Source organism: Hylobates moloch, unplaced genomic scaffold (assembly GCF_009828535.3).
Source record: "Hylobates moloch isolate HMO894 unplaced genomic scaffold, HMol_V3 SCAFFOLD_18, whole genome shotgun sequence".
NCBI lineage: Eukaryota > Metazoa > Chordata > Mammalia > Primates > Hylobatidae > Hylobates > Hylobates moloch.
In genome coordinates, this window is record NW_026652293.1 from 10612887 (window position 1) to 10639009 (window position 26123).

Genomic DNA, 26123 nt, shown 5'->3' on the forward strand with positions numbered 1-26123 from the left:
ACCTGGAGACTGCCTTTTCTGCAGACAAGGTGACTGCTGAGCTGCAATCTGAAGGATGAGGAAGAATAAAGCAGTCAAAGAAGAGCAGTGTTAGGCCGCAATTCTCCGTCCGCAGTTCTCCATCCACAGTTCTCCATGGGTTGCCTGCATTTCCTGCACAGCTTATGGGCAGAGGCACTGGCTTCTTTGTTCTAGGCAATCTTTTTAGTGATGTTTGTACAGCAAACAGCCTTGGAAGATAGAAATAGTGTCCGCCTCCAGACCAAAATGCAGATTTGTTTACTGTCCAGTAATAAAGAAAATGTCTCCCTTATCTTGGGCTGGCCAAGGTGAGAAGGCTTACTGCTCATCATGAAAGATTTGGATTCCTTAAACTAGGGATTCCTCTGCTGTGATGTAACTCATTGAATTCACGGCATCTACCTGGGCTCCTCCAACACTGCTCTTGTGAGACTTGGGGGCTAAGGGGAACTGACCCAAACATGAAGTTCATGCTCCTTGCTGTGCCATGGATAATAAAGTCCTTTGTCTCTGACCTAGGAGTCTCGTGTCTTCTACCAACATCCACGAAACTGTAGCTATCTCATTAATTTGCAAGTAGCATAAAATCTCAGATCTTTCATCGTTATTTACAGGCAAGTGGATGTCATATATAAAGGCCCTGTGGCGGGAGTCAGTAGAGCAAATATAAGGATTTAAAAGAAGACATACAAGCATGAGTGGAATATAGGGAGTGTGGGGGTCATGGCCTGAGATAAGGCTGGGAGGTGGTGAGCCTATGAGACCCTTGGCCAATCCTGCTAACACAGGCCCAGGGGATATCTTGGCCATTTGTTGTTACAAAGCTGCCTTGAGGCAGAACATGTGGAATTAATAAACTGAGCTTGAGGGAGCATAGGACAACAAGGCTTGGGCCAATCTAAGCCTATGAAATAATTTTTAACAAAGGCAGACAGTGAAAATAGGAGGTGTTTTCTTAACATCCTGTGCTCTGTGATGAAAAATTTTGCATCTGCATGCCACTTCATAATATCACTATTAGAAATTAGAAGTCCTCCTCTCAGTGCCCCAAATGAACAAGAAGAAGCTATCATTGACTGTCATTGCTGTCAATCATCTTGGGTACAAATGGAGGCAGTCATCTTAAAAAGGAAAAGTGATGCCCCTTTAGTATTCACCGAGCATGATTCTGGACAAGCCACTTTTTGTCCACCCCTCTTACAATGAAGGGAAGGCACTGGCTGAGTTTTAAAGGAAGAGAAAGGGAGAGAGGGAGAGAGGAGGGAGAGAGGAGACCTCACCAAGAGAGAGCTGCAAAACCAGCCTGGAAAAATTCGAGTATTACCTAACGTTAGTGAAAAATAAAGGTACTTTCTTGAGAAGCCCTCGGACCCATTCTGGCTCTTGGAGTTCTGAACTTTTCACTCACTGCCTATTAATTAATGTTAAGCCTTCAAAGAATGGAGTTGTCCTGGATATTTGGCCAAAAAAAAAAAAAAAGTATCCACAAACAAGGACGTAATCAAGCAGAGAGCCTTGTTAAGAAGTTTTGTTCTTGTCCTAGGAGTGATGAGAGATCACTGAAGGATTTAGAGAGGGGCTGTATCATCAGGCTTGGGTTCCAAAGCCTCACTGAGAGAGCCGGGGAGCTGACTGATGCGAGATGCTCAGTGCAGCCGCCCCGCAGGGCCTGTATGTTCTCCGTGGTGCCTCACTGCAGCACCGAGCTTGCAAAAGATCCTCTCTCTTTATGGGAATTTCAAAACAGAAGCAAAACAGCACCAGGGCTTAAAGCATTCTTGGGAATTTCCCCGTCTTTCCCTCTAAATAATCAGCATGTAAATTGCAAAAAAAAAAAAAAAAAAGCAGACATGGGCCCAAAAGGGAGTGCTCAGTTTCAGGCTCTTTGCTTTCCTTCCTCCCAAGGCTCTCTGGCCCTTACCCAGCCCGAAGACAGAAAGTGTGAGGGGCAGGGTAGGAGGGTAGGTCAAGCAGGGCAATGCTGAGCCTGGGAAGAAAACAACAGCCTTGTTTAGGGCACTGTGGCTTACGTAACTAAATTGTGCCCAGTTTCCACCTGGCCAGGGGCCTAGAGTGAATGCTGAAGATGCAAAGGTAGAGGCTGCCAGAAAAGCCAGGAAATTGCTGGCAAGAAAGGCCAGTGGTGGGGTGCAGGAGTGGGAGGAAGGCTGGGAAATGCGGCTGAGTCACATCTCCGGAAGCCCCCCATCAGCACCCTGGTGGCTCTTCTGCTGGCAGGTGCCTCATGAAGACCTGACCCAAGTTTTCAAAACTCTGCGGTTTCTCAACCCTCCTCTGGTAATCCATAGTACTCCCCCGCCTCCACTTGCCAGCCTCGTCATTCCTTCATTGACACATAACTCAGTTCCCATAAAAGGGCTGGTTTGCTGCGCGGGGGAGTGGAGTGGGACAGGTATATAAAGGAAGTACAGGGCCTGGGGAAGAGGCCCTGTCTAGGTAGCTGGCACCAGGAGCCGTGGGCAAGGGAAGAGGCCACACCCTGCCCTGCTCTGCTGCAGCCAGAATGGGTGTGAAGGCGGCTCAAACAGGTATCTGGGCTAGCCAAGGTCAATCCATCAGAGTTGTGGGTTTTCAGGCCCAGACAGCCCGCAGAGCCATCTGCCTGCTGGGTGAGGGACGAAGGGAGTGGGGAGAGGGGGAGGGGAAGCAGAGCCAGGGGAGGGACTGAGGCTGCAACCAGGAGGCAGGGAGGGAGTGGGGGCTCTCAGTTGCTTGGGGAAGGGAGCAGGGTAGAAGGGCAGGATGCACTTGCAGGGGTCTGATCCTGGATTTCTCTTCAGGCTTTGTGGTCCTGGTGCTGCTCCAGTGCTGTGAGTAATCCCTCCACCGCCACTTTAAGTCCAGAGGCGTGGTGAGGGCACAGGGCAGGTGTGGAGGAGGTCTTAGCTCCAGGGGAACACTTTGCCAGTTTCTTCTGTGCTTCCAATGGCTTCGAAATATTCACGTTTGCTAAACCAGAGTGAGGAGTATATGGATGTTTATTTTATGGTACTCTTTGGTATATGTGAAAATTCTCAAAATAAGAAACTTTAAAAGGTCCTGGTTCAGCGAAGGCTTTGACTGACAGCCCCTGGGAGCCGCTAGTACAGTTGCCCAGTAGCTGCTTGGATGCGTGATGCCCACATTGTTTGCAGAAGGAGAAACAGAATTAGAGGCGAGGAAGCACTTCCTGGTCCGTTGTGATATTGTGCCTCAGCTTGGGGGACATGCCGAGGGAGCACAGGACTGCCATTCTGGGTGGGTTACAAGTTAGAGGTACTCTCACCAGGAGGCAGAGAAAGGTGGGCCAGAGTCCCTCATGGATGAAGGACCTCACTGCAGGTCACTAAAGGTGCCAGCCTGAAAGCCAGGGCCATCTGTGACACAGGCTATCTTGGGCCTTCCCCTCCCACAAAGCCACTGCTTCCAGGAAGCCTGCTGTGCTGGCACCAAGTCCCATTTCACCCTTATTCACCAGCTCCTACCCTTCCCCCACACAGTGCCTGTATCGTATTCATCCCCTGCATTTGATCTTTTCTAAGCATTTTCAGAATAGGCCTCATTTTCACCAGTCAGGGAACTCCCCAGAGGGAGGGGGACCTGAACCAGCTCCTTTCATTTAAGAGTTCTGACTTTGCTCACAATCTGCACCCCACTCCTCCCTACCCACCCCCACACCCTATTGGTGCTCAGCTCTGGGCTCAGCCTGAGGTCTCTTGCGGAATCCTGGCCCAGGCCCCACCCAAGACTTCTCCTTCAGGCTCTGCATACAAACTGGTCTGCTACTACACCAGCTGGTCCCAGTACCGGGAAGGCGATGGGAGCTGCTTCCCAGATGCCATTGACCGCTTCCTCTGTACCCACATCATCTACAGCTTTGCCAATATAAGCAACGATCACATCGACACCTGGGAGTGGAATGATGTGACACTCTACGGCATGCTCAACACACTCAAGAACAGGTTGGGCCACGGCTGGCCAGGAGAGGAGGGACCAGCTGGGCTGGTCCCAGGGCAGGGCAACTCCACCCAGGAGGATGGGCGAGGCCCCACCCTACTCACCTATGGTTGGAGAATTAGAGGGGCTTGGCTTAAATGGGTGGAGGGGATGACCGTAGGTGCTGGGCAATATTTGGGGTGATGAGAGACTGTAGATGGAAGCGCAGCTGAGCCCCTCTGGGAGAGGGGAGCCCTCTCCTCCCCCTAATGTGCTTTCCAGGGAGCATGGAAAATGAGAATGACTCTACTTTGCCATACTCTGTCTTTTCCACTGGGGAAAACAAAAATGGGCAGCAGACCTCAGAGTAACTCCCATGAAGCCTGTGACCCCTCAGAGATCCACCACTATGAATCTCTCTATGGGATTCCCATGATGTCCTATGGGAGGACATCAGCGACCTAACCCAGCCTCTCACCCAAAGCAGGAAACCTACTATGGCCTCTCAGACATGGGGCCACCCAGGGTCATGACAATGTCATTCCACCCCTGCCCTCCCCACCTCCTGTGCTCCACAGGAACCCCAACCTGAAGACTCTCCTGTCTGTCGGAGGATGGAACTTTGGCTCTCAAAGGTAGGAGCCTCTCCCCAGGGGCAGGACAGCAGAGGATGATGGCATAGGAGTGAGGAGCTTGGGTCTCCCCCACCCACTATATGGATGTTCCAGGGACTCCAGACTGGTTAGGTACAAGTCCTACCTGGTTATCAGGGGCCTGCCTGAAGTGCAGCAAAGAAAGCAGAGCCCAGAGAGGGAGCGGGACTTGCCAAGAGTCACACAGCAGGTTAACAGTGGATCTCCCAATTCCCTGCCGATGCTCTATTTACTAACTCACAGGCCGGAAAATATGGGACTTCTAGGGCTACTGCCATTCAGGCTGGAAAGAGAGAGATGGAAACCAATGAGGAAATTGAGGAGTGGGGAGACCCTGGGAGTAGTCTTCAGATTAGGTGGGGTTGGAGCAGGGCTTGAAATGGGGGTGGATATGGCCATCTTTGGCACCCATGTGCTGGGTTCTCTCTGTGTGTCCAGCACCCTGTCTCCCCATGATCCCATGTTGTCCTCACGACAGCAAGGTGAGCTGTTATAATTGTCCCCATTTTACAGATGATGAAACTGAGACTCAGGTTATAACCTTTCACAGTGGCTGGCTAGTAAGTGACAGAGCCAGACTTGGAAACCTGGAATGCGTGGCTCTAAAGCACATGCATGCCTGGAGGTGACCCCTGTCCCAATCATGCCCTCCCAGAGCTGTGTGGCCTCAGGATCCCAGCTCTGCAGGTCCTGGAAACCCCACCAGAAGACCAAGGCACCTAGCATATCAGTGCTGAGCATGCTACGGGGCTGATTTTGGTCCTAGATTTTCCAAGATAGCCTCCAACACCCAGAGTCGCCGGACTTTCATCAAGTCAGTACCGCCATTTCTGCGCACCCATGGCTTTGATGGGCTGGACCTTGCCTGGCTTTACCCTGGACGGAGAGACAAGCAACATTTTACCACCCTGATCAAGGTGCTGGTCAGGTCAGGGACAGGAAGGGAGGTGGGCAGGCATGAGGGAATGGGGTGGGCTAGAAGGCGGCATCAGCTGCTGTCCTCCTGAGGCTGAAGAGGGACTTCAGCCTCGGGGCAGTGTCCTGGGACCCTGTGCCCTGAAGATCTCACACAGAAAGGAAGGCTTCTTGTGACCATGGTGGGAGGTGGGAGTGGGGTTCTAAGAGGTGGAAGGTTGTGACTGAGTGGAGCACCCACTCATCACTACCCACTTAGTGCAATGCCCATTGTCCACCCTTCGAGCCCATACTGATGCCAACCATACCCAGCATGCACTGTGTCCAGCAGCTCTCAGCTCTGCCTGGGGTCAGCCTAAGCATCTCCAGTTACCAGGGGCAGAAGGAGAGTCTAAACAAATTGTTCACAATACCAACAGAAATCACTTTGAGATTTCATGTACCAGCTAGAACAAAGCACAGACTGAAAGGCAAATGTCTCCCAAAGTCATCTGCAGGCCAATAGGGGTCACCCACTGTTCCGATGCTCCCTCCAGGACAGGGAGTAATTGAGTGCTGATGGGTGTGCATGGGTTTGGGGACAAGATTAGTCAATTTTTTAGGAAAAGGATAGGTGACCTGAGGATGGGACCACTGATGAGCCACTTTATCACTTCCACTAGGCCCCAGGCAGGCTGGGGAGAACAGCAAATGGGATGCGCAGAGACCTAGGCACCCCTCGACGAGTCTACCTCTCATGCCACTTGGGACCCTTTCTCTCACCTCCCTGTCTCCCATCTAGGAAATGAAGGCCGAATTTGCAAAGGAAGCCCAGCCAGGGAAAAAGCAGCTCCTGCTCAGCGCAGCAGTGTCTGCGGGGAAGGTCACCATTGACAGCAGCTATGACATTGCCAAGATATCCCAGTGAGTCTCCTGCCCCAGGCAGCCTCCCCAGAACCTCTGCCAATACTCCTGCTTCCCCGCCACCCCGAGCCCTAGCACTCCATGTAGACTGAGGACACTGGGCTTCCAGTCCCAGTTCTTCCAAAACCTTGATGTGTGACCTTGAGCAAGTCACTTCCCTGCCCTGTGCCTCAGTTTCCCCATCTGTCAAATGAGGCATAACAATCCTTGCCTTTCCTTTTTTGCTTGGGCTGTTGCTGAGCAGTTGAGAGAGCTGCTATGAAAGTATTTTGGAAAGGGAAGTGGAAAAACTATTCAAACCCTCCAGCCATTGCAGAGTATTTTCTCCACGCCAGGCTCAGCAGAGTGCTGGGCGCTGGAGAGGCCGCACAGCAGCCTCTTTCTAGAGTGCTGGGGAATCCTCAAGGCTCTCTCACACACACAGGCCTCCCCCTTTCCTGTTGGCCCCATGCCTCATCCTCACCCCACCCCTCATGCCTGTGAGGAACAAGGAACAGCCAAGCAGCCTCCTCTCTCCTGAGAGCAGAGCCGTGGGTCTCGGGAAACCCAGGAGTAAGGAACAAAGACTCTTCAAAATGACTTCAGAGCTTTGTTTAGGATCCCAGGGAGGTGTAAACTCGGTGCTTAATTAAATGGATTCTTTAGAGGGTGGGAAACAGGTGGCTGTCAACCATTTGCCCCACATATCCGTATTCATGCAATCCACCCCCAGTGGGCTCACCGGTGCGGGTGTGCAAAACCTCCTCCCACCCCAGTCATCTTAGGTTCAGGTCATCCTTTGGCCCTGTTCTTTCCCCACCAGGCTGTCTGTTGATGCTACTTTTAATCTGCTTTCACTAAGACAAGCATGGCAGGAGTGGTGGGGGTAAGGTGGGATGGAGGCCAGCTCCCAGACGTGTGCTGGGCATAACAGAGGACCCATTCTTGACTGAAGTACCCTTGTGGGACCCTGAGCCCATGCCCTGGAGTGGCACAGGGAGGTGTGCCAGCAATGGGGACCGAGGTCACTGGGGACTGCTGGGGTTCAGGCTAGCAGCCTGTTCGGCTGCTGTCTGCTTCCCTCGTTCACATCCTGCTGGGGCCTTAAATGGGACCCCAAAAGCTTTTCTCTTTTTTTTTTTTTGAAACAAAATCTCACCCTGTTGCCTAGGCTGGAGTGCAGTGGCACAACCTCTGCCACCCGGGTTCAAGCGATTCTCCTGCCTCAGCCTCCCGAGTAGCTGGGACTACATGTTCCTGCCACCGCACCTGGCTAATTTTTGTAGTTTTTGTAGTGACGGGGTTTCACCATCTTGGCCAGGCTGATCTTGAACTCCTGACCTCATGATCCACCCGCCTCGGCCTCCCAAAATGCTGGGATTCCAGGTGTGAGCCACCGCACCCGGCCTAAAGCTTTTCTGTTAATAATTTCCTGCCCCACCCTCCATCCCCTTCCTCCTCAGACACCTGGATTTCATTAGCATCATGACCTACGATTTTCATGGAGCCTGGCGTGGGACCACAGGCCATCACAGTCCCCTGTTCCGAGGCCAGGAGGATGCAAGTCCTGACAGATTCAGCAACACTGTGAGTTCCCAGAAGGAGGGAGGGAGGGGCCAAGAAGGGGCCGCAAGACCTGCCATCTGCCAGTGCTTACACACCAACCCCTCTAGTCCTCAGTACAGTCCTGCAAGAGAGGGGTTATGAGGCCCATTCCACAGATAAGGAAACTGAGGCCCAAAGTCTGGGTGTGATCCATTGCTCTGGGAAGGTGGTCTGCAGGGTAAATGGAGTGAGGGCAGGGGGCTGAATGGAGAGAGGCTGGGAGCCGAGGAGGTAGGAGTCATTGTGCCCCCAGAGCCAACCACCTGATTTCTGCATCTGTCAAATAGTAATGGTCCCTTCCTATGACTCAAAGGATTTTTTTTCAAGAATGAAACTGTAAAATTCACTTTAAAGTGACATGATCAGTTCCCGGAGGGACTGGGGAATCCCCAGTGTACCATATCCCTATAACCCCTGCCAAGGCGGCAGTATTAATTGCTCAAACTTCCGCACCTGCGCACTAACTGCTCACGTTGTTCCCACCCTACCCCACCCAGGACTATGCTGTGGGGTACATGTTGAGGCTGGGGGCTCCTGCCAGTAAGCTGGTGATGGGCATCCCCACCTTCGGGAAGAGCTTCACTCTGGCTTCTTCTGAGGCTGGTGTTGGAGCCCCAGTCTCAGGACCAGGAATTCCAGGCCGGTTCACCAAGGAGGCAGGGACCCTTGCCTACTATGAGGTAATGGAGTTAGGGGAGAAGGTAGGATTCCCCCACACCACCAGCAGCCCTGGGGAAGGTGATTCCCCACCACGTTCTTGCTTTTTCTCCTTTGGGAATAAAGAAAATGTCTGGTTGCCCCAGCATGCCTGAGGAAGTGGAAGGGAGAGGTTAGGACATTTGTTGCTGAAAGTCTCCAGCAGGTACGGGCACATGGGCCTGCACCACTAGGCCCCTGGGATATCCCTCTGGCTATGAGGTCTTCCTTCCAGCCCAGGAAAGAGCAGAGGTCAAGAGGCAGATTTTTTGTCTCATTCTAGCCTCCGCTACTCTGTGTGGCCTTGGGCCTGTCCTCAGTGTCAACCAGCAGGCCTCACATCTCTGTTTAAATGGAAGAAGCTAAGCAGGGCCAAGGCAGCCACCATCTCTGGGACATTTGCATCTGTTTTATATCAACTTATGTGACGCATGCAGCCTGCAGACCCTGGAGAGAGTGAGGCTGCGGGATGGAGCAGGAGCTAAAAGAGATTTGGAGAGTGGCATCTCCTGGTGACCTGCAAGGTCTCGGCATGACTCCCCACACTACCTTTCCCCTGTTATCTGCTCAGATCTGTGACTTCCTGCGCGGAGCCACAGTCCATAGAATCCTCGGCCAGCAGGTCCCCTATGCCACCAAGGGCAACCAGTGGGTAGGATACGACGACCGGGAAAGCATCAAAAGCAAGGTAGGTTTCCCCAAGGCCACGCCTCAGGACAAACAGAAAGAAGGAGGCCCCGCTCCCAGCAGCCAGATTCCTGTCCCTTGCACTGAGGGCTGGGCTGGGCTCACAGAGCACCTGTGCCCTGTACACACTCTGGGTCAGGGAACCCAGCCCTGCTCCTCTGGGCCTCCCCTGCCAGGTGCAGTACCTGAAGGACAGGCAGCTGGCGGGCGCCATGGTATGGGCCCTGGACCTGGATGACTTCCAGGGCTCCTTCTGCGGCCAGGATCTGCGCTTCCCTCTCACCAATGCCATCAAGGATGCACTCGCTGCAACTTAGCCCTCTGTTCTTCTGCATACAGCACGGGGGCCAAGGATGCCCCGTCCCCCTCTGGCTCCAGCTGGCCAGGAGCCTGATCACCTGCCCTGCTGAGTCCCAGGCTGAGCCTCAGTCTCCCTCCCTTGGAGCCTATGCAGAGGGCCACAACACACAGATTTGAGCTCAGCCCTGGTGGGCAGGGAGGTAGGGATGGGGCTGTGGGGATAGTGAGGCATCACAATGTAAGACTCGGGACTAGTACACACTTGTTGATTAATGGAAATGTTTACAGACCCCCAAGCCTGGCAAGGGAATTTCTTCAACTCCCTGGCCCCCCAGCCCTCCTTATCAAAGGACACCATTTTGGCAAGCTCTATCACCAAGTAGCCAAACATCCTACAAGACACAGTGACCATACTAATTATACCCTCTGCAAAGCCCAGCTTGAAACCTTCACTTAGGAACGTAATCGTGTCCCCTATCCTACTTCCCCTTCCTAATTCCACAGCTGCTCAATAAAGTACAAGAGCTTAACAGTGTATTGGCGCTTTGCTTTGGTCTATCTTTGAGCGCCCACTAGACCCATTGGACTCACCTCCCCCATCTCGTCTGGATTCCTTCCTCTGAGGCTTGGGACCCCTGAGCTTGCAGAGATGAGGCCACCATGTCCTCTGCCTAGCCGCAGAGAGCCCCAGTGGGAGGCCAGCGTCCTCAGATTCACCTGCCTTGGACTTAACCCAAGCATGGCTGATGGCCTTCCAAATATTAAAGTCATTGCCATCCAGATTTCTAAATTAAATTCCCTGTTGAAAGAAACGTTTTCTGTTTCCTGAAGGCTAGCAGGCCCTGGGAAAGAAGGCTTTTCATCCCAACAGTCCATCTCTTCTGATCCACGGGAAGGTGGTGGGAGATCATCACAGGACCAGGTTAGAAAGCCCTGAACCCTGGACCCTCAGGGCCAGCAGGAAATACAGATGTCATCTCATGCACCCTTCCTGCCTCTTGGGACTGGAGTCCCTGCAGAGTGCTTGAGAGATGGCCCTCCAGCCTCCCAGTGAGGGGCAGCTGATTACCTTGGAAGCAACCCATTCCATGGCTGGGCTGAAATCTGTCAACAGTCCTAGTTCTGGGCTTAGCCCTTTGTTCTGCTCACCCCTCCCCTAACACTCATCCCTCCAACCATTCAGAGATCAAAGTACCTCTGCTCAAGCTGGCCTGAGATAGGAGGTCGGGAGGATGTGATGGGGTGACTCAGAACAATAGACAGATTTTCAGCCTTTATGAGGTGGAGATGCTCTCATCGGGCTTCTGTTGAATTCCCAGGGCCCCAGGAATGCCTTTATCCAAAAAGACTCCAGATACACACCCCAAAACTAAAGAGAATTGATTTGTGGATTCTCTGATGTTTGGATTATCTGTGACTTAGGATAATCACAAATTGGCCTGATGGTTTGTGACTCTGGTTTGAAGTGGAGGGAAGGAGGAAATATCTGAAATCTGAACCAGCTGGAGCTGGGCAGATGCTACTGATCCCAAGGTCACAGCCCTGCTGAAGGCGAAGAAAGCAAGGACTCGGCAAGGCGTGGGGTGGGGTGTAGGGAAGGGGTACCTGGCATTTCACCTCTGGCTGGTGGGGCCAAGTATTCCCTAATCCCTGCCACTGCCCACCCCACCACACAGGGATCTTGGAAACCCCAGGGCTGCAAGCCCTCATGCGCAGCCAATTGCCCTCCCCTGGGGCCACCCTTCCCCCAGCCTGGGACAGGCTCTCCAGGGCTGACTCAGTGTCCTGTGGGGTTAGTCACATTCGCTTATAGCTGCAGAGTCACAGGCCAAGGATGGAGATCGGGTCTCCAGGACCCGCTCCCTGCCTGGCAAGACGTGGAGTCACCTAGCAGAGGGCAAGGGCATCCAGGGAGGGCCAGATCCAGAGGCTCCCAGGCCCTGCACTGCCACTCCCCAGCAGGGACAGCAGGGTTGAGAGGCAGCCACACCCTGGTGTCCCCAGTCCCCAGGAAAGGGAAGAGCATGCATGCTGCTGAAGGCCCTGAATAAATCACATTTACTTATTTTTTAATCGTGAGCACATCTTTCATGCTAAAGAGTGCATAAATGTATTTGTTTAATTTGAAGAATAACTATGTAGTAAGAACCTGTGTAACCACCACCCAGGTCAGGAAAGGACACCTCATTAGCACCCCTGCGGCCATCATGATCACATATATCCCTGATCCTCCACCTAGAGGCAATCGCCATCCTAACTTTTGTACTGGCCTCATCTTCCTTTATGGCCTTACCACCTACGGATGCACCTTGAAGAAGAGAGCCTGGTGTTGACTGCATTTGGATTTAATGTAGATGAGACAGATGAGACGCACCATTTCTGTGTGCCTCGCTCTTCTGCTCATCACTGGGTCTGTGAGTAGCTGAAGTTGCTCATTTCACCCCATATTTTGCTTTACAGTTGCATAAACACTGCACAGTTATTTATCCATCCCACTGTTGAGGGACAGCTGTTTTCCCCCACATTTCAACAATTACAAATAACATTACCATGAACTTTCTTCTCCATGTATCCTGGGGCATGTGTGAGTGTTACATGAGCGGCACGGCTGGGTCATGGAGTAGGCACCTCATCCATTTTACTAGGCACTAGTAAAACTCTCACATTTTCCAGAGTGACTGCTCCAATACCGGCAATAAAAGTTCTTAATGCTCTCCCTCCTTCTTGACACATGGCATTTTCTGGCTTTCCAGTGATTCCCAGTCTTAACATTTTATTGAACAAATGAATCAATAACTAGAAATCTGGCCATATCTGCCTCCTTTGGCACCCTGAGAAAGCCCATGCCCACAGCCTGCTTGGAAGAGTCTAGAAGCTTCAGAGTGCTCTCCTCCACTAGGGCATCTTCCAGATCTGCCTACGACTGCACCCCACCCCGAAGGGTGAGGGGTTCTCTGTAATAGGTGGAAAACTGAGGCCACAGCAGGCATCACAGGAGACCAGCTCCTTACCAGCTGCCCAACTGAGACAGGAGCCAGGAGACTTAGTGCCCCTTCCTGGGGTTCCAATGCTGGAGGACCATCCTCTGAGCAGCTCCACCCTCAGCATCCCAATTCCCTCCCTCTGTAGGGCCCTCAGCCTCAAACAGCACAGGCGAGAGTCCCTGGGAACTGTGGGAGCCCAGGGAACGTGGACCCCAAAGGCAAAGCTGGGAACGCTCACAAAGAAGACTGTCCCAAACTGTCAGGGCCCCAGCACCCAGTCTGAGAAGCTCTGGGCACAAGTGGCCCCGTAGACACCAGACACACAGAGCCTGAGCTGGGCGCATTCTCCAGATAGAAGTTCTTCCTCCCATTGCCCTGACACCTGGCACGCGGCCTGCTAAATGTCCCATCTCACCCATCTGCGCCCTCCCCCAGCTGGGCACCAGCACCCTGGCTGTTGAAGGCCACTCGGGGTGATGGATGAGGGAGTGACTCCTCAAGGGGCCCTTGTGGTTCCTCCCCCAGAGCTATTCCTGGTCTGGGCTCCTCTCCACCCTCCAGTCCTCCTGCTTGACCTGACCCCACAGCTGGGAATCGTTTGCTGGGGGTGGGGCAGCCCAGGACTATATAAGCCTGGACCTAGGTGTCCCAGGCACCCTAGAGGCCCAGGCCCCCCAATGGCTGACCCCTGCACACTCCAGCCTGGCCCCTCAGCCAGTCCAGCAATGATGGAAAAAAACACCTCCGAGGGCCCTGCCTGCAGTCCAGAGGAGACCACATCTGAATCTGCCAAGGTGCCCACCGCACAGCCTCCCGGAGAAGTGGCAGTATCAGAGTCCACCGGGGAAGAGCAGGTGCCCAAGCCACAGGCCTCTGCCCCACAGGCCCCTGCAGCCTCCACAGCCACTAAGCCTGCACCCCCAAGTGAAGGTGACTGAAGGCGGGGCAGGGGGAGGAGGGAGGCAGGCATGTCAGGGGTGGAGGGGAGCTCTTGGCCATGAACCTCTTCATCTCCCCAGATGTCCCCAGTGCCCCACTGCTGCTGACCCTGGAGGATGTGAGCAACAGCTCCGTGACTGTGAGCTGGGAGCCCCCAGAGAGGCTGGGGAGGCTGGGCCTCCAGGGCTATGTGCTGGAGCTCTGCAGAGAGGGAGGTGAGTGCTGGGCTAAGTCTTGCATACACCCAGGGGAGATTGTCATGGAGGGCTGCAGGGACAAGTGTGCAGGCCCTGTGGTTGGTCAGTCTGGGAGAGATACAGAAGGAGGGGATGCGAGCAGTGGGCTCTTCAACCCACCCACCTGCCCCTTCTTGCTCCACCAGCAGGAGAGCAAGAAAGGGTAGGTGGGTGGGTTGAGGGGCTCCCTTGTCCTCAGCTCCAAGGAGCCTCTGAGTAAGGGAAGGGTAAGGGGACACTGGGTTCTCCTTTGGCGAGAAGGTAAGGAAGCGCTAAGTCTCAGAGGACTCCGAAGTGTAGGAAGTGGAGAGGCAGGAGCTGGAGAGGGGAATGTTAGCGTGAGAGACAGTGAGGAGAAAGCGGGAATGGGGCGGGGCTGTGGGAGCCACATCCCTGCTGCCACTGTCCCCCTCCATGGCCCAAGTCCAGCCTGGCCTCTGCCTCTGCCCCTACCTTGCTGTGTGACTTTGCAAATGTGTCCAACCCTCTCTGGGCTTCAACAACCTCATCTCTGACCACAGTTTCAGGGCTCTGACATCAGGTGTCTTTGATGCCATTTGACAAGAAGTCAGGGAAGGCAAACAAGGGGAAAATGAGGCCCAGAGAGGGAGGCTGATTTCCCCAGATCACCAGCAGGAAAAGAAGCCCCATGGAGAGGGGCGCCTGTGGCCACACTGCCAAGACCTCACACTCTCTCCATCCCCTCAGCCTCAGAGTGGGTGCCTGTGAGTGCCCGGCCCATGATGGTGATCCAGCAGACCGTGCGGAACCTGGCTCTGGGAGACAAGTTCCTCCTGCGCGTGTCTGCAGTGAGTTCCGCAGGGGCTGGCCCGCCGGCCATGCTGGACCAGCCCATCCACATCCGAGAGAACATCGGTAAAGCCCATCCTGGCCTTCAGCTCCCCAGCCCTTCCCAAACACCTTATCTAATGGAGAAACTGAGGCCAGCAGGTAGAGGGAACCAGGCAGTCATTTCCCCCGTCCCACGCGCACATGCACAAGCCACACGCTATCACCATCTTGCCTTAAGAAAGTTCCAGGTTCCTCAGCAGCAAGGGGCCTCTGGAGGTCTAAGAAGCCATTTCCCTGAGTGGTCCAGCCCCCATGCCTTGAGAAAGGGGCTCAGAAACAAAAGGTCAAGTTCCCTGGGTCACCTGCTCAATGCTAAGAGTCCATCTGTTCTTTCTCTCTCTAATCTCAATCTCTCCAGTGGCCATAAACGCTCATTTTCTGCCCATTGCCTGTGGCCTGGGTTCCAGATTCTCTCAAAGGTCTTGAAACAGAGAGAAGGCCCTGCTTGCCCCTTGTTCCACCATGGCCCTGGAAAGAAAAAGAGGGACTGCAAATGGCCCATGAAGACTTCTCCATTGCAGAAGGCATACCTCACTGGGGCCCCGAAGGCCAGCTGCCATCCCCATTGCTAATATTTCTATTTGCAAGGTGCATTAGCCTCAATCCTCCCCTCGCTCCCCTCCCAGAGCTGATCGGGTTTCAGTCTGTTAATGACAGTGAGTCATTTGGTCTGATCTGAGGTCTCTGGGGACAGCACAGTCCCCCAGGGTGAGGAGAGACACAGGCAGGCAGGTGGCCTGAGGCCTTCTCCACCTTCCTTCTTGCTCCTCCACTAGGGGATGGACGGCTTCTGGTAGCTCTAGACAAGGCCTCCAGAAGGAGAGGGGATCCACAGGAGGGGTCAAGTCTGGATTCAAAAGGAAATGCTCAGCTCTGAGGCCTGAGAGACATGGGAACCATGGGGTTAGGGAGCTTAGATTCATAGACTATCGAGGCCCCAGGTGATCCCAAGGAGCCCAGGGCATCCCTTGAGGTCACCCAGCCTTTTATTGGCAGTCCCAGAGTCTGATGCCTACACAGGACCACTCATGCCCCACTGCACTGCAGAGCGTCTTCTCTGGTGGCACCCAAAACCCAAGCCTCCCAACCCTAATTCCCAGCCTTTGGCTCTAGGTGAGATGTGGCCCCACCAGGCAGCTGCAGTATGGCCGTGTCAACGCTAGTCCTGGAGGTGCCAGGAAGGCCTCTTGGTTGGGAGGGTGCTGGGCCTTCCCCAGGGAACCAGGGACCTCAGACTCTGAGAGGCCCCTGAGGCCCAGCATTGATGGACCCAGCCAGACTCAGCACCCACTTCTCCATTCAAATTCCTCTGGCAGGAGAGAAGGGGATTTCCTGGAGAGAAGAGGGAGAGGAGGCTGTGAACAAGTGGGGAACAGCCAGGCTTATCACAAGGCAGAGTGGGGGCCCTGTCCAGGATCCTTGGCTGCTCAGCTGTCTCTCCTTGGCCACCTGGAGCTGCCAAGCATTCTTGACCCCCTGCAGCTGTCCCTAGAGCATTCCATGCCTGAGCTCCCAGAGCCAAGTGCCCACTCAGCTAATCCTCAGAGACACCGTGTCCTTCTCACTGTCTCATCCTCCTCTGCCTTGCGTGCCACCAACCAACTGCTGCCACCTGTTTGCTGCTGAGGAGCCTCAGTCCTGGCCCCAGCACCCACCCCGGGGGACAGGGGTGGTGGCCACTGCAGCTTCCCTTAGAACGCCCAGGGGCTTCAGTGGTTTCCCCTGACCAGATGAGGGTCAGAAGGTCATTCCTTAGCATAGCAGGTGGCTGAAGTAGGCCTTCAGGAAGGACTTCCCAGCTCTGAGACTAACAGATTATGGGAGGGGGACAGAGGAAGAAGGGGGGATACCTGCCCTGGCTTCACTTAGGAAGGGAAAGATCCTAAACCTCTCAGTAGGGCCTGGAGACAGAGGAATGGACAAACAGGGTTTCATAAGGGCTTCTCTGAAAGTCCTGGGCTTGTGGAGTGTCGGGAATATTAGAGCAGGAAGACGGCAGTGGCCTCCCCTTCCTAGAAGTGTAGCCTGACAAGTGCAGCACCTGCTCCCCAGCAGGGGGAGACAGAGAGTCAGCTGGGGCCCATCTGGTGCTTGGGAATGCCTGGGATGCAGGGCAAATCCCATCCTGGCAGAGTAGAGGCGCCAAGGGAGTGCCCAGGATGCTTACCAGTTCACACCATGAAGGCACTGACCTCCTGAAACCTCCTGCTCCCTTAAGGGATTTGGGCCCCTAGGCCTCAGGAGTGAGAGCTTCACCCTTCCTGCAAGGAGGGACCCCACGGCAGCCAGGCACACCCAGGACCCTCCTCCCAGCCAGCATCCCTGACCAGCTGTCCCCTGCCCCACCCCAGAAACCCCAATCAGCCACCCCACTGCACTGCTAAGCCCAGACTCTTGCTTTGATCCAGAGGCCCCCAAGATCCGTGTCCCCCGCCACCTCCGTCAGACCTACATCCGCCAGGTGGGAGAGACGGTCAACCTGCAAATCCCCTTCCAGGTGGGTATTCCCCCCACCCAAGGGTAAGAGCCTGGGTGGGAACCCGGGCCCCCATTTAAGGGGAGCCTGGGAGATGGCAGGATCTCCAAGGGTCCGGCTGAGACCCAGCGAGACGGCCTCGTCCTCCGGCGATCATGCACATGACTCATTGGTGATTCTCAGCCTGGGGATGGGCAGGTGGGCCCCCAGAGTGGGCTGGACACCTGGAGGATGTGGCTCTGGGCAGCACCTGTGGCTCCAGCCTCTGCTGCCCCTCCTGAGAAGGGCCAATGGGACAGGCTTCCCCGAGAACAGGTCCAGAGACTCCTGGAGTTAAGGGGGTGTGGGGACTCTGGCACCTTCCTACACTCACCCTGGGGGCTTCTCCCTGCCAGGGGAAGCCTAAGCCTCAGGCCACATGGACCCACAACGGCCATGCCCTGGACAGCCAGCGGGTGAGCGTGCGCACCGGGGACCAGGACTCCATCCTCTTCATTCGCTCGGCCCAGCGCTCCGACTCTGGCCACTACGAGCTCACCGTGCGTGTGGAAGACCTGGAGGCCAAGGCAGTCATTGACATCCTGGTGATTGGTATGGAGCCAGGGGAACAGTGCTGCCTCACGGGGGACCTGGAGCCCCCGACCTCCTATCCCAGAGCTGACGGCTGATGGGAGCAGGCCAAGGGAGTGTGGCAGGAGCCAAATTTTGGGTGTGGGGGCTCTGTGGCCAGCCTAGCCATCACGCTCACTTCCCCTCGCACTCTGGGCCTACAGAGAAACCTGGACCCCCCAGCAGCATCCGGATCCTGGACGTCTGGGGCTGCAATGCTGCTCTTCAGTGGACGCCACCCCAGGACACAGGCAACACAGAGCTCCTGGGCTACACGGTGCAGAAGGCAGACAAAAAGACAGGGGTGAGGCTGGCTGAGGCAAAGTGGGGTCGGGGTACGAAGTGGTCAAGGTGGTGGGGAAGGCCCATCCCACTGAGTCTAGGGACCGAGTCTAGGGATCGAGTTCTGGTCTGCCCACTGCTAACCTGACTCCCGGAGGCCCTTAGCAAGACTCTTCCTCTCTGGACCTCAGATGCCTCCTGAAGACTGTGAAGAGGGCTGGCCCGGGCTGTCTGAAGCCTTTCAAGTTCTGGAGCCACGCTTCTCAAATCTTAATGTCCACATGAGTCACCTGGGGAGCTTGCTAAGAGGCAGAGTCTGACTCAGTAGGTCCAGGGTGGGGGCTGAGGGCCTGCATTTCTAAGACGTTTCCAGGTGATGCTGAAGTTGCACTTCCATGGGCCACACTTTGCGCACGAAGGCTCTAGGATTCTCTGAGGACCCTACAGAGGTCACCTGAGTGACCCAGGGGCCCCTTCTTCCAATTCAATGTCCCTGAGGCCCAAAGCTGGATGGTTCAGCATCCCAGGGTTGGGGGCATGGAATGAGTTCCTGTGAGGAGAGGGCTCCAGGGTAAGCAGGGAGGGTGAGGACAGGGGTGAGAAACGAGGGTGACACCCGGGGCCCTGCAGCAATGGTTCACAGTGCTGGAGCGCTACCACCCAACCACCTGCACCATCTCTGACCTCATCATCGGCAACTCGTACTCCTTCCGGGTCTTCTCAGAAAACCTGTGTGGACTCAGCGTCTCGGCCACTGTCACCAAGGAGCTCGCCCACATCCAGAAGGCAGGTGGGTTTGGGCCCGGAGCTGGCTGTGCTAACTCTCTCCCTGTCCCCGCCTCTTCCTCGGCGTCTCTGCACCCCTCTCTCTGGGCTTCTCCTGGGCATCTGCCCCTGGAACACTTGCTGTCCCCTCACTCCACAGCTATGCATACACACACATGGAGTGGCTGTAAAGTAGTGAATGTGATTGGCTGATTTTAACAAACACATCAGAGCACATCCACACAAATGAAAGATGCCCCTTTGGAGGCTGTGTACTTATTCCAAAGAGGTGTGTGGCTGCCAGCATCACAGCAGCCGCCGAGTCTCAGGCAGTGAGTGTCCGAAGGGAATCTAAAGGGTGACCTGTGCATGGTTGGGTAGTGTGCTAAAAAGGGTGAGTTTGCTAAAACAAGCTTCCCAACCCTAATACATACCACATAGATGGACAAGAGAGATAGGAGTATTTACTGTCTCCACACAGGCACCTGACCCTCTTGCGTCAAATGTTAAACCCCGGGCCCTTTTCCCTGTCCCTTGTGTGCCCCAAGGCCCTCTCCGGCCCACAGTCTGTGTGGGTTCCAGAAGGCAAACTTTTTTTAACACTAGCCTGAACTGCACAGAATTAGGAAGAAATTTTTGTTTAAAAAAGGAAAGCCAGTCAAGTCTCCAACGACAAACACAAAGGAAACGTGGCATCTCTGAGTTGCTAGCATCCACCTTCTGCCAAGACGCTCTCATCTCTGGTTTTTCCACCTTTTTGTCTCTACTCATCACCCTGATCCACCCAGCTACAGTCTCAGCTTTCTCTGCCTCTTTGAGATTGTCCAAGTTCCCGCAAATAAGCCGTGACTTGCTATCCATAGATCCTGGATCATAGTCAGTCCTAACAGGTCTCCTTCACTCCTGTAAGCTCAGATTCACCCGACTTTCTCCCCTGAACCCAGATATTGCTGCCAAACCTAAAGGGTTTATTGAGCGAGACTTCTCAGAAGCCCCCTCATTCACCCAGCCACTGGCCGACCACACCTCCACCCCTGGCTACAGCACCCAGCTGTCCTGCAGTGTCCGAGCTTCACCCAAGGTGAGGGGCCAGGCCCTGTTGTGCCCTGGGCTGGTGGGGGCGGGTGGGGACAGCAGGGCTGAGGAATCCTCCGGGCGTCCACACCTAAGCCTGGGGATAGCCGTTGAGGGCCCCACCCCAGTCCACACCTCCCCAGCTCTCTTCTGACCATGCCTCCCAGCCCAAGATCATCTGGATGAAAAACAAGATGGAGATCCAGGGCAACCCCAAATACCGCGCCCTCTCTGAGCAAGGCGTCTGCACCCTAGAGATCCGGAAACCCAGCCCCTTTGATTCTGGGGTCTACACCTGCAAGGCCATCAATGTGCTGGGGGAGGCATCTGTGGACTGCCGGCTGGAGGTCAAAGGTGAGAGTTTGAGGATGGGAGAACAGGAGTAAGCACCTCTCTGGAGCTGGACTAGAGGCATCAGAGAGCTTAAAACCAAGGCAGAAGAGAAGGGGTAGTAAGACTGGGGCCAGGCTGTGCTGATTACTTTCCAAGCGGGAGGGTGGACAGGTTAGAAGAGGGTATGTAACCGTGAACCTTGCCAGTTCCCCGCCACTTCCCCCAAGCTCTAACTGCAGCATCTCTTCCAGCCTCAGCCACGCACTGAAGAGCCATGGGAGGAGGCTGTGATGAGGAGCCAGGTAAATGGCCTGACCCACCCCCGCTGTTACCTCTGCAGGCAGCACAGAAGCGGAGAGGAGGCCGGGAGCAGGGGGTTCGGGTGAGAAGGGAAGGTGGTGGTCAGCCCTAGGTACAAACCTGTGGACACAGGCAACTAGCACGCATGTCCAGAGACTCACAGTGACATTGCAGGGCCAGGCGATGACAGTGTCACCTGGAAGGGGGGTGATTCCGTGGACTGCCACACGACCAGAGTCTATTCCCAGCTCTGAGTGACCTTCAGCAAGGGTGTTCTCTTTGGATCCATTCTCTCATCCGAAAACTGGGGATAACAACCTTTCCCTGCCTTCCTTCCCCTGGTGGTTCTGAGGCTCTGCATTAGTACGGAAGTATCTAGAACTGTAGTGGGCAGAGCTCAGACCTGGGCATTGCGCCTGAGGGAGGGAGGTCTGGTGAGGAAGACGGTGCTGCTCCCCCTCCCCGCTCTGCAGCTCTCTGGCCTGCAGCCGAGCTCTGCTTACACCAGGGGCTCAGGAAGCATGTCCTCCTCCAGGTGCTGCAGGCCTGAGAGGCCAGGTCCACCAGGCCCACAGTCAAACTCCAGAGATGCCCAAGACCCCCGCTTCCATAGCGACGGCTGATGGAACCGCCCCTGGTACCTGCTGGCCTCCCTCCCCCAGAGGCTGGTGTCCAGAACTCAGGAATGGGCCTGGTAGGCCCCAGGCCAGACTAACGGGGCTCAAGGGGTGCTGGAAGGCTCAGAGATTGGAGTGCCTTGCGGAGTTGCACACTGGGTGTGAAGCACTCAAATAAAGATGCGCGGTGTTACAGTGCGGGGCCTCTGTGCCAGTGAGCGGCATCATCTAGTGGGAGGCGCTGTGTCACAAGGAGTGAGGGGGTGCCTGAATGTTTCACCATGAGGGGGTCTCCAGATATGTCACCATGAGGAAGATGCCAATGGGAGAGGTCTCAGGATGTCATGGCTGGGGCGGGGTGGGGGGGTGTGGGGGGTGTTCTGAGCCTGTGAGTTTTCAGGATCTCCCTTCCTGATCAGGGTTTGCTAGCCCAAGTGCATAACTATGGAAACAGACACACCCTCTCTGGAACCCTCCTTGCTCGAACGCATCCACATGCCCCCTCTCGCAGCTCCTCCCGGCCCCCATCATTGCTTCCTCTCTGCTGAAGCTGTCTTGTTGCCCTCAACGGTGGTGGGGATGGGCACCCAGCAATGTGCTCTCCACAGGGTTCACAGTTTTTTATTAGTCACATGGGCCTCCCTTGGGAGCCAGGGCACACCCAATTTCCTACAGAGGGAAGGGCTTGGAAGCAAGTCCCAGAGTTGACACTCATGTTCAGAAGGTCAACTCGACGGCCACCTCCCCTCCCTCTCCCCCCGACACAGGGGCTCCAGGCTCCCCCACCTCCCACACAGGGGCTCCAGGCTCCCCCGCCTTGCCCCCCAACACAAGGGCTCCAGGCTTGGCAGGGCATGGGTTGGTCCTTCCCCAGATCCCTAAAGTCCTAGACCCCCCGACACCTGCAACAGAGCTTCCGAAGCCCCTGAAAACCCAGCCAAATACTAGGGGTATTGAGGGATTCACATGACAGCAAGGCCTTCCCCCACACGCTCTCAGGGGGTACTCTCCTCTGCCTGCTGCAGCCTGCTAAACCCACCCCAGGGGGGCCCACAGTCAACACTGAGTCCTTACAGACACTTTCCCTCGTCCATTCCGTTCCCAGGCAGGCAGAATGCTCCCAGGAGTTGGCAGGTCTAGGGTTCTCCTCTCCATCAGGCACAGAAGAAGCAGAGATGGGATCACCTAGGACAGTCCAGGCCTGACATCAGGCCGGCCAGTGGAGTTAGTGGCCCAGATGACAGGTAATTACACTCCAGGCTCCTCCCCCAGAAAGCTCAGGGCAAGAAGGAGGGCTCAGAGCTGCCACCTCATGGCTGTTTGAGGCCAGCACCTACCGCACCAAGCTCACTCCCCAGGGCGTGGAGCCAGCACTCCAGCAAATATCAGAAATGATTTCTGAACCTACCCTTTCTGCCTCTCCCACTTACAATCCTGGGCTGGCCCAGGGCAAGGAGAGCAGACACCCTAGAACCTGGTATGGCCTGTGGCCCAGAGTCCTCAGAGGTGGGAATGGAGGCTCCTTGATTCCTGCCCCTTAGCTGCCTCTGGCCAGTCTCTCCTACAGAACAGGTCAGTGCATCCTCAATCTCTCTCCTTCCATTGGTCTCAGACAGGATGCTCTCCTCTCCTTAAGCTTGGTCCTGGGGCTGCACCACCAACATCTAAGACAAGCAGACTCCCCTGCCTCACTGCAGAAGCCCAAGCACCTTCTCCCAGCCCAGGTGGCTCCTCTGCAGTCTCGGCCTCCCCAGGACCTGCCCAGCCCTGAAGCGCTGGACTGCTCGTGGGACGGTCAGGCAGGTGGGGGCTCAGGACACTCTTGCCTCTAGACACCTGGTCCCTCCGTAGGATCCTGCCCTCCCAAGCCTCCTGCAGGGCCCAGAGGTGTAGGGTAGTTAACTCCTAGTGGAGGGACCACACTCTGTGGGTATCTCTTCAGAGCCTCCCCCATGCCCCCGGCCCACAGCCCAGCTGGGGCAGGCTCAGGGAGACCCCTGGGACAGCGGGCAGGTGAGGACTGGACTGAGACCCCACTGGATATGGGCTGGTGGGAGCAGAGGGCGGGGTCTAGTCATCAGGCCTCTCTTCTGGGAGATCCTCGTCAATGGGGGGTGCAGGCTGGCAGCGGAAATGATCATTCCAAATCTTAAGGAAGGTGACGCGGAACTTCTGGATGCGGAAAGCGTAGACAATGGGGTTCATGGCCGAGTTGCCGTGCGTGAGGAAGATGGCAATGTAGGTAAGGATGCTGGGCTTGTGGCAGGACGGGCAGAAGAGGGTGATGCAGTTGAGGATGTGCAAAGGCAGCCAGCTGAGGGCAAACAGGAAGAGGATGAGGGCCAGCGACTTGGCGATCTTCAGCTCCTTCCCATAGTACTTCTGTGGGTCGCCGGAGGAGGCCGACACCTTCTTGTTGAGCTGCTTGCGGATTAGATAGAAGACCTCCAGGTAGATGAGGACCATGAGGAGCAGCGGGGGCAGCACCCACACGAAGAAGTTGAAGTACACCATGTACTCCATGCTGATGACCTTCTCGAACTCGCACTCGATCACAGGCTCCCCCATGCTGCCATTGGCTGCCCAGGCCCGCTCTACCACACTCAGATTGTTCCAGCCAAACATAGGGGTCAGTCCCACCACGAAGGAGAGGATCCAGCAGCCGGCAATGGCCACCGCCGCCCTCCGGGGGGTCACCACCATCTTGTACCTGGGGGAGAGGAGGGCAGAGTGTGAGGATCTGCCACCCAGCTGCCTTGAAAGGCCCCTCTGAGGCACGCCTGGCCTCCAGGGGCCTCTAAGAGGAGCACCCTCCCCATCCAGGGCCCGGTGAGTGGGGAGGTGCGTGTCTTTTGCTCGAGGGCCGAGTCTTCAGGATCTAAGAATTAGTGCTTGCCATGCATTGGCTTATTCTCCTGCAGAGAGAGGAAATCCCGATTAATGACAAAAATAATAATAGAAAATCACAAAGGAGCTCCTTTAGGAAGTTCAAGGAAATGACCACAGTAAAAATTGCTCCCATGTGCTCAGCATGCCCCCACGGGTTATCTCATCATTGCTTCATGACAGCCTTTGTCGCGTAGGAAGTCACCGGCAGAATGAGGACTGTACAATCGGCGGATGAGGAAACTGAGGTTCAAAGTAGTCACAGGATCTGCCCAAGGCCACATGGAAGGTGGCAGCACTGTCCTGTGCTTCCTAAAACACGTCTACACTGACCGAAACACACAGGTGATTAACAAACCATCCCTTCTCTTGGGCCAGCAGAGACAACTGTCATTTAAAAAAATCTTTCACACAACCCCCCTTCCCTTGGCCTTGTCCCATACTCCCCTGCCATGCCCCATCTCCCACCTCCATATTAACCTCCTGTTTCCCCTTCCAATCACTGTGCAGCACATACCTCCTAAGGGCTTGATCTCAAGAACCAGCTCTGCACTCCCAAGCTAACTGGGAATGATGCTCAGGAAAGAAAACTGATATTCACTGAGCATCTACTACATGCTAGATACCTTCAGTCATTCCTTCATGCATTTACGCACACATACATGGATGCATTCATTCAGCAAGCATTTGTCGAGTGCTTTCTGTGCTAGGCATTGCTCTCTGTGCTGAGAATAAGATAAAAGATCCCTGCTTCTACATATCTCACATTTTGGGCGAAGAGACAGATAACACAAAAGCAAGGAAATAAACAAGACAACTTTAAAGGACATGGTATGTCCTTTAAAGGAAATAGGTTGAGTCAAGGGCCAGAGCTTTCTAACTTTTTTCATGTCATGACCCACAAAGAAGATAGAAACATATAGATGACAAGGCTGCTCATGAGCCACAAGGGTTGGGCGTTTCCATATCTCAGGGGTTCCTACTTCCCTTTAAACCAATCTAGCCAGCAGCCATCATGGCTTCTGCCCACACACTGGCCTTGGAGACACTGCCAAGGGCTGGGTCTCACCCAGCTCTGTGCTAAGGAGGCAGCTGAGCAGCAGCAGCTTGCCCAGTTGTTATTTTCCAATGCGGCTTCTGAAATGGATGGAGTGCCCTCCTGAGCACGTAAACAGCTCCTGAGACCCAGGAGTGTGAAGGGAGAGGCTGCCGACTGTTTCCTTCTGCCCCAGGGATGCAGAATCTGCGGCTTTCTCCTGCATGGCGATGATGCTTAAAGTCTGGCTCGCCCCGGACAACGCTTCTCCTAGATCCTTTACCATCCATCAAAGCCCACCTGCTCTGTGAAGGCTATAGGGGTAGGAAGGGAGACAATTTGCAGAGTGGGAGGAACCAGATGCCCCTCTCCACCCCATCTAGAAGATAAGGACTAGAAGAGACCTTTGGAATCTCATTTTCTATCCCTTCATTGTCCCAGTGAAGAAATTGAGGACTAGATGACTCCAACACCTTTGGAGCAGTTCCCCTCTCCTACTCTGTGATCATAGGATTCTTGTGCCCCAAACCACCACCACCAAGAGGCCTTGAAAGGTAACCAGTTCACTTGTGCCTCTGAAGTTTTCTTAGATACAATCCTCACTCTCTTGCTGTAATTGAAGCCCATTCCCTCCTCTGTACCTTCAGCAGAATGGCCAGGCCTGGTGCAGACACTGGGAGTCAGAAGACCCAAACTTGGGCCACCAGTCTGCAACTCGCTAGATCAATGTCTCCTCTGTAAAAGAGACCTACTTCAGCGGGGGAGGATCAAATGAGATACTATGTGTGCAAGTACTTTGTAAACACCTGACCAGTATTCTTTTGCCTGAGCTCTTCTTACCCCTCCAAGCTCCCAGACAAATGGCCACCTGGAAAATTCCAGTATCTCCGGATGCTCAGCAAACACAGCCTAAGGGCTATTTAAACATCTTGCTCACATCTTGTTCCTGACCATCTCAAAGTGTTCCCCACAGATATGGTGTCCTCTCAGATATGGTGGAAAGTTCTGGGCATGAGTCTACAGTGAAGACCAAAGGAAC

General features: G+C 54.9%; 3 protein-coding genes across 8 annotated transcripts in view; 2 read left to right on the plus strand and 1 right to left on the minus strand.

Annotated features, from left to right (window-relative positions):
• The first annotated feature begins 2439 nt into the window (after window positions 1–2439).
• Window positions 2440–10230, plus strand: CHI3L1 (chitinase 3 like 1). 2 transcript variants are annotated; one of them, XM_032136549.2, is made up of 10 exons: window positions 2440–2570; window positions 2823–2852; window positions 3782–3983; window positions 4536–4592; window positions 5377–5527; window positions 6307–6428; window positions 7871–7994; window positions 8510–8692; window positions 9280–9396; window positions 9572–10230. In XM_032136549.2, exons 1-10 carry the CDS (start codon window positions 2546–2548, stop codon window positions 9710–9712), a joined length of 1152 nt encoding a protein of 383 aa, XP_031992440.1. In that variant the 5' UTR covers window positions 2440–2545; the 3' UTR covers window positions 9713–10230. The 2 variants fall into 2 exon arrangements, with proteins under 2 accessions (XP_031992440.1, XP_031992442.1); XM_032136551.2 differs by lacking the exon at window positions 8510–8692 and having other exon boundaries at window positions 9280–10224.
• A 3103-nt stretch (window positions 10231–13333) lies between these two features.
• Window positions 13334–21360, plus strand: MYBPH (myosin binding protein H). The gene is made up of 11 exons (XM_032136554.2): window positions 13334–13609; window positions 13699–13833; window positions 14563–14730; window positions 17115–17203; window positions 17578–17773; window positions 17956–18095; window positions 18704–18863; window positions 19783–19919; window positions 20080–20266; window positions 20497–20547; window positions 21081–21360. Exons 1-10 carry the CDS (start codon window positions 13357–13359, stop codon window positions 20511–20513), a joined length of 1482 nt encoding a protein of 493 aa, XP_031992445.1. The 5' UTR covers window positions 13334–13356; the 3' UTR covers window positions 20514–20547; window positions 21081–21360.
• Window positions 21361–21768: 408 nt separating this feature from the next.
• Window positions 21769–26123, minus strand: part of ADORA1 (adenosine A1 receptor) — a 39822-nt gene continuing 35467 nt past the window's right edge. For all 5 annotated transcript variants that reach the window (XM_032136555.2, XM_032136558.2, XM_032136557.2 and 2 more), the window contains one exon: window positions 21769–23872. In XM_032136555.2, the coding sequence (XP_031992446.1) occupies window positions 23233–23872 (640 nt within the window). In that variant the 3' untranslated portion in view covers window positions 21769–23232. The remainder of the gene's footprint in view (window positions 23873–26123) is intronic.

Excerpts from the sequence above, each read along its gene's own strand:
- CHI3L1 (XM_032136549.2), top strand. The coding sequence starts at position 2,546 with ATGGGTGTGAAGGCGGCTCAAACAG. Across the intron at positions 4,593-5,376 it reads TGGAACTTTGGCTCTCAAAG|ATTTTCCAAGATAGCCTCCA; the intron begins GTAGGAGCCTCT and ends TTTTGGTCCTAG. Across the intron at positions 5,528-6,306 it reads ATTTTACCACCCTGATCAAG|GAAATGAAGGCCGAATTTGC; the intron begins GTGCTGGTCAGG and ends TCTCCCATCTAG.
- MYBPH (XM_032136554.2), top strand. The coding sequence starts at position 13,357 with ATGGCTGACCCCTGCACACTCCAGCCTGGCCCCTCAGCCAGTCCAGCA. Across the intron at positions 13,610-13,698 it reads GCCTGCACCCCCAAGTGAAG|ATGTCCCCAGTGCCCCACTG; the intron begins GTGACTGAAGGC and ends TCATCTCCCCAG. Across the intron at positions 18,096-18,703 it reads AGGCAGACAAAAAGACAGGG|CAATGGTTCACAGTGCTGGA; the intron begins GTGAGGCTGGCT and ends GGGGCCCTGCAG.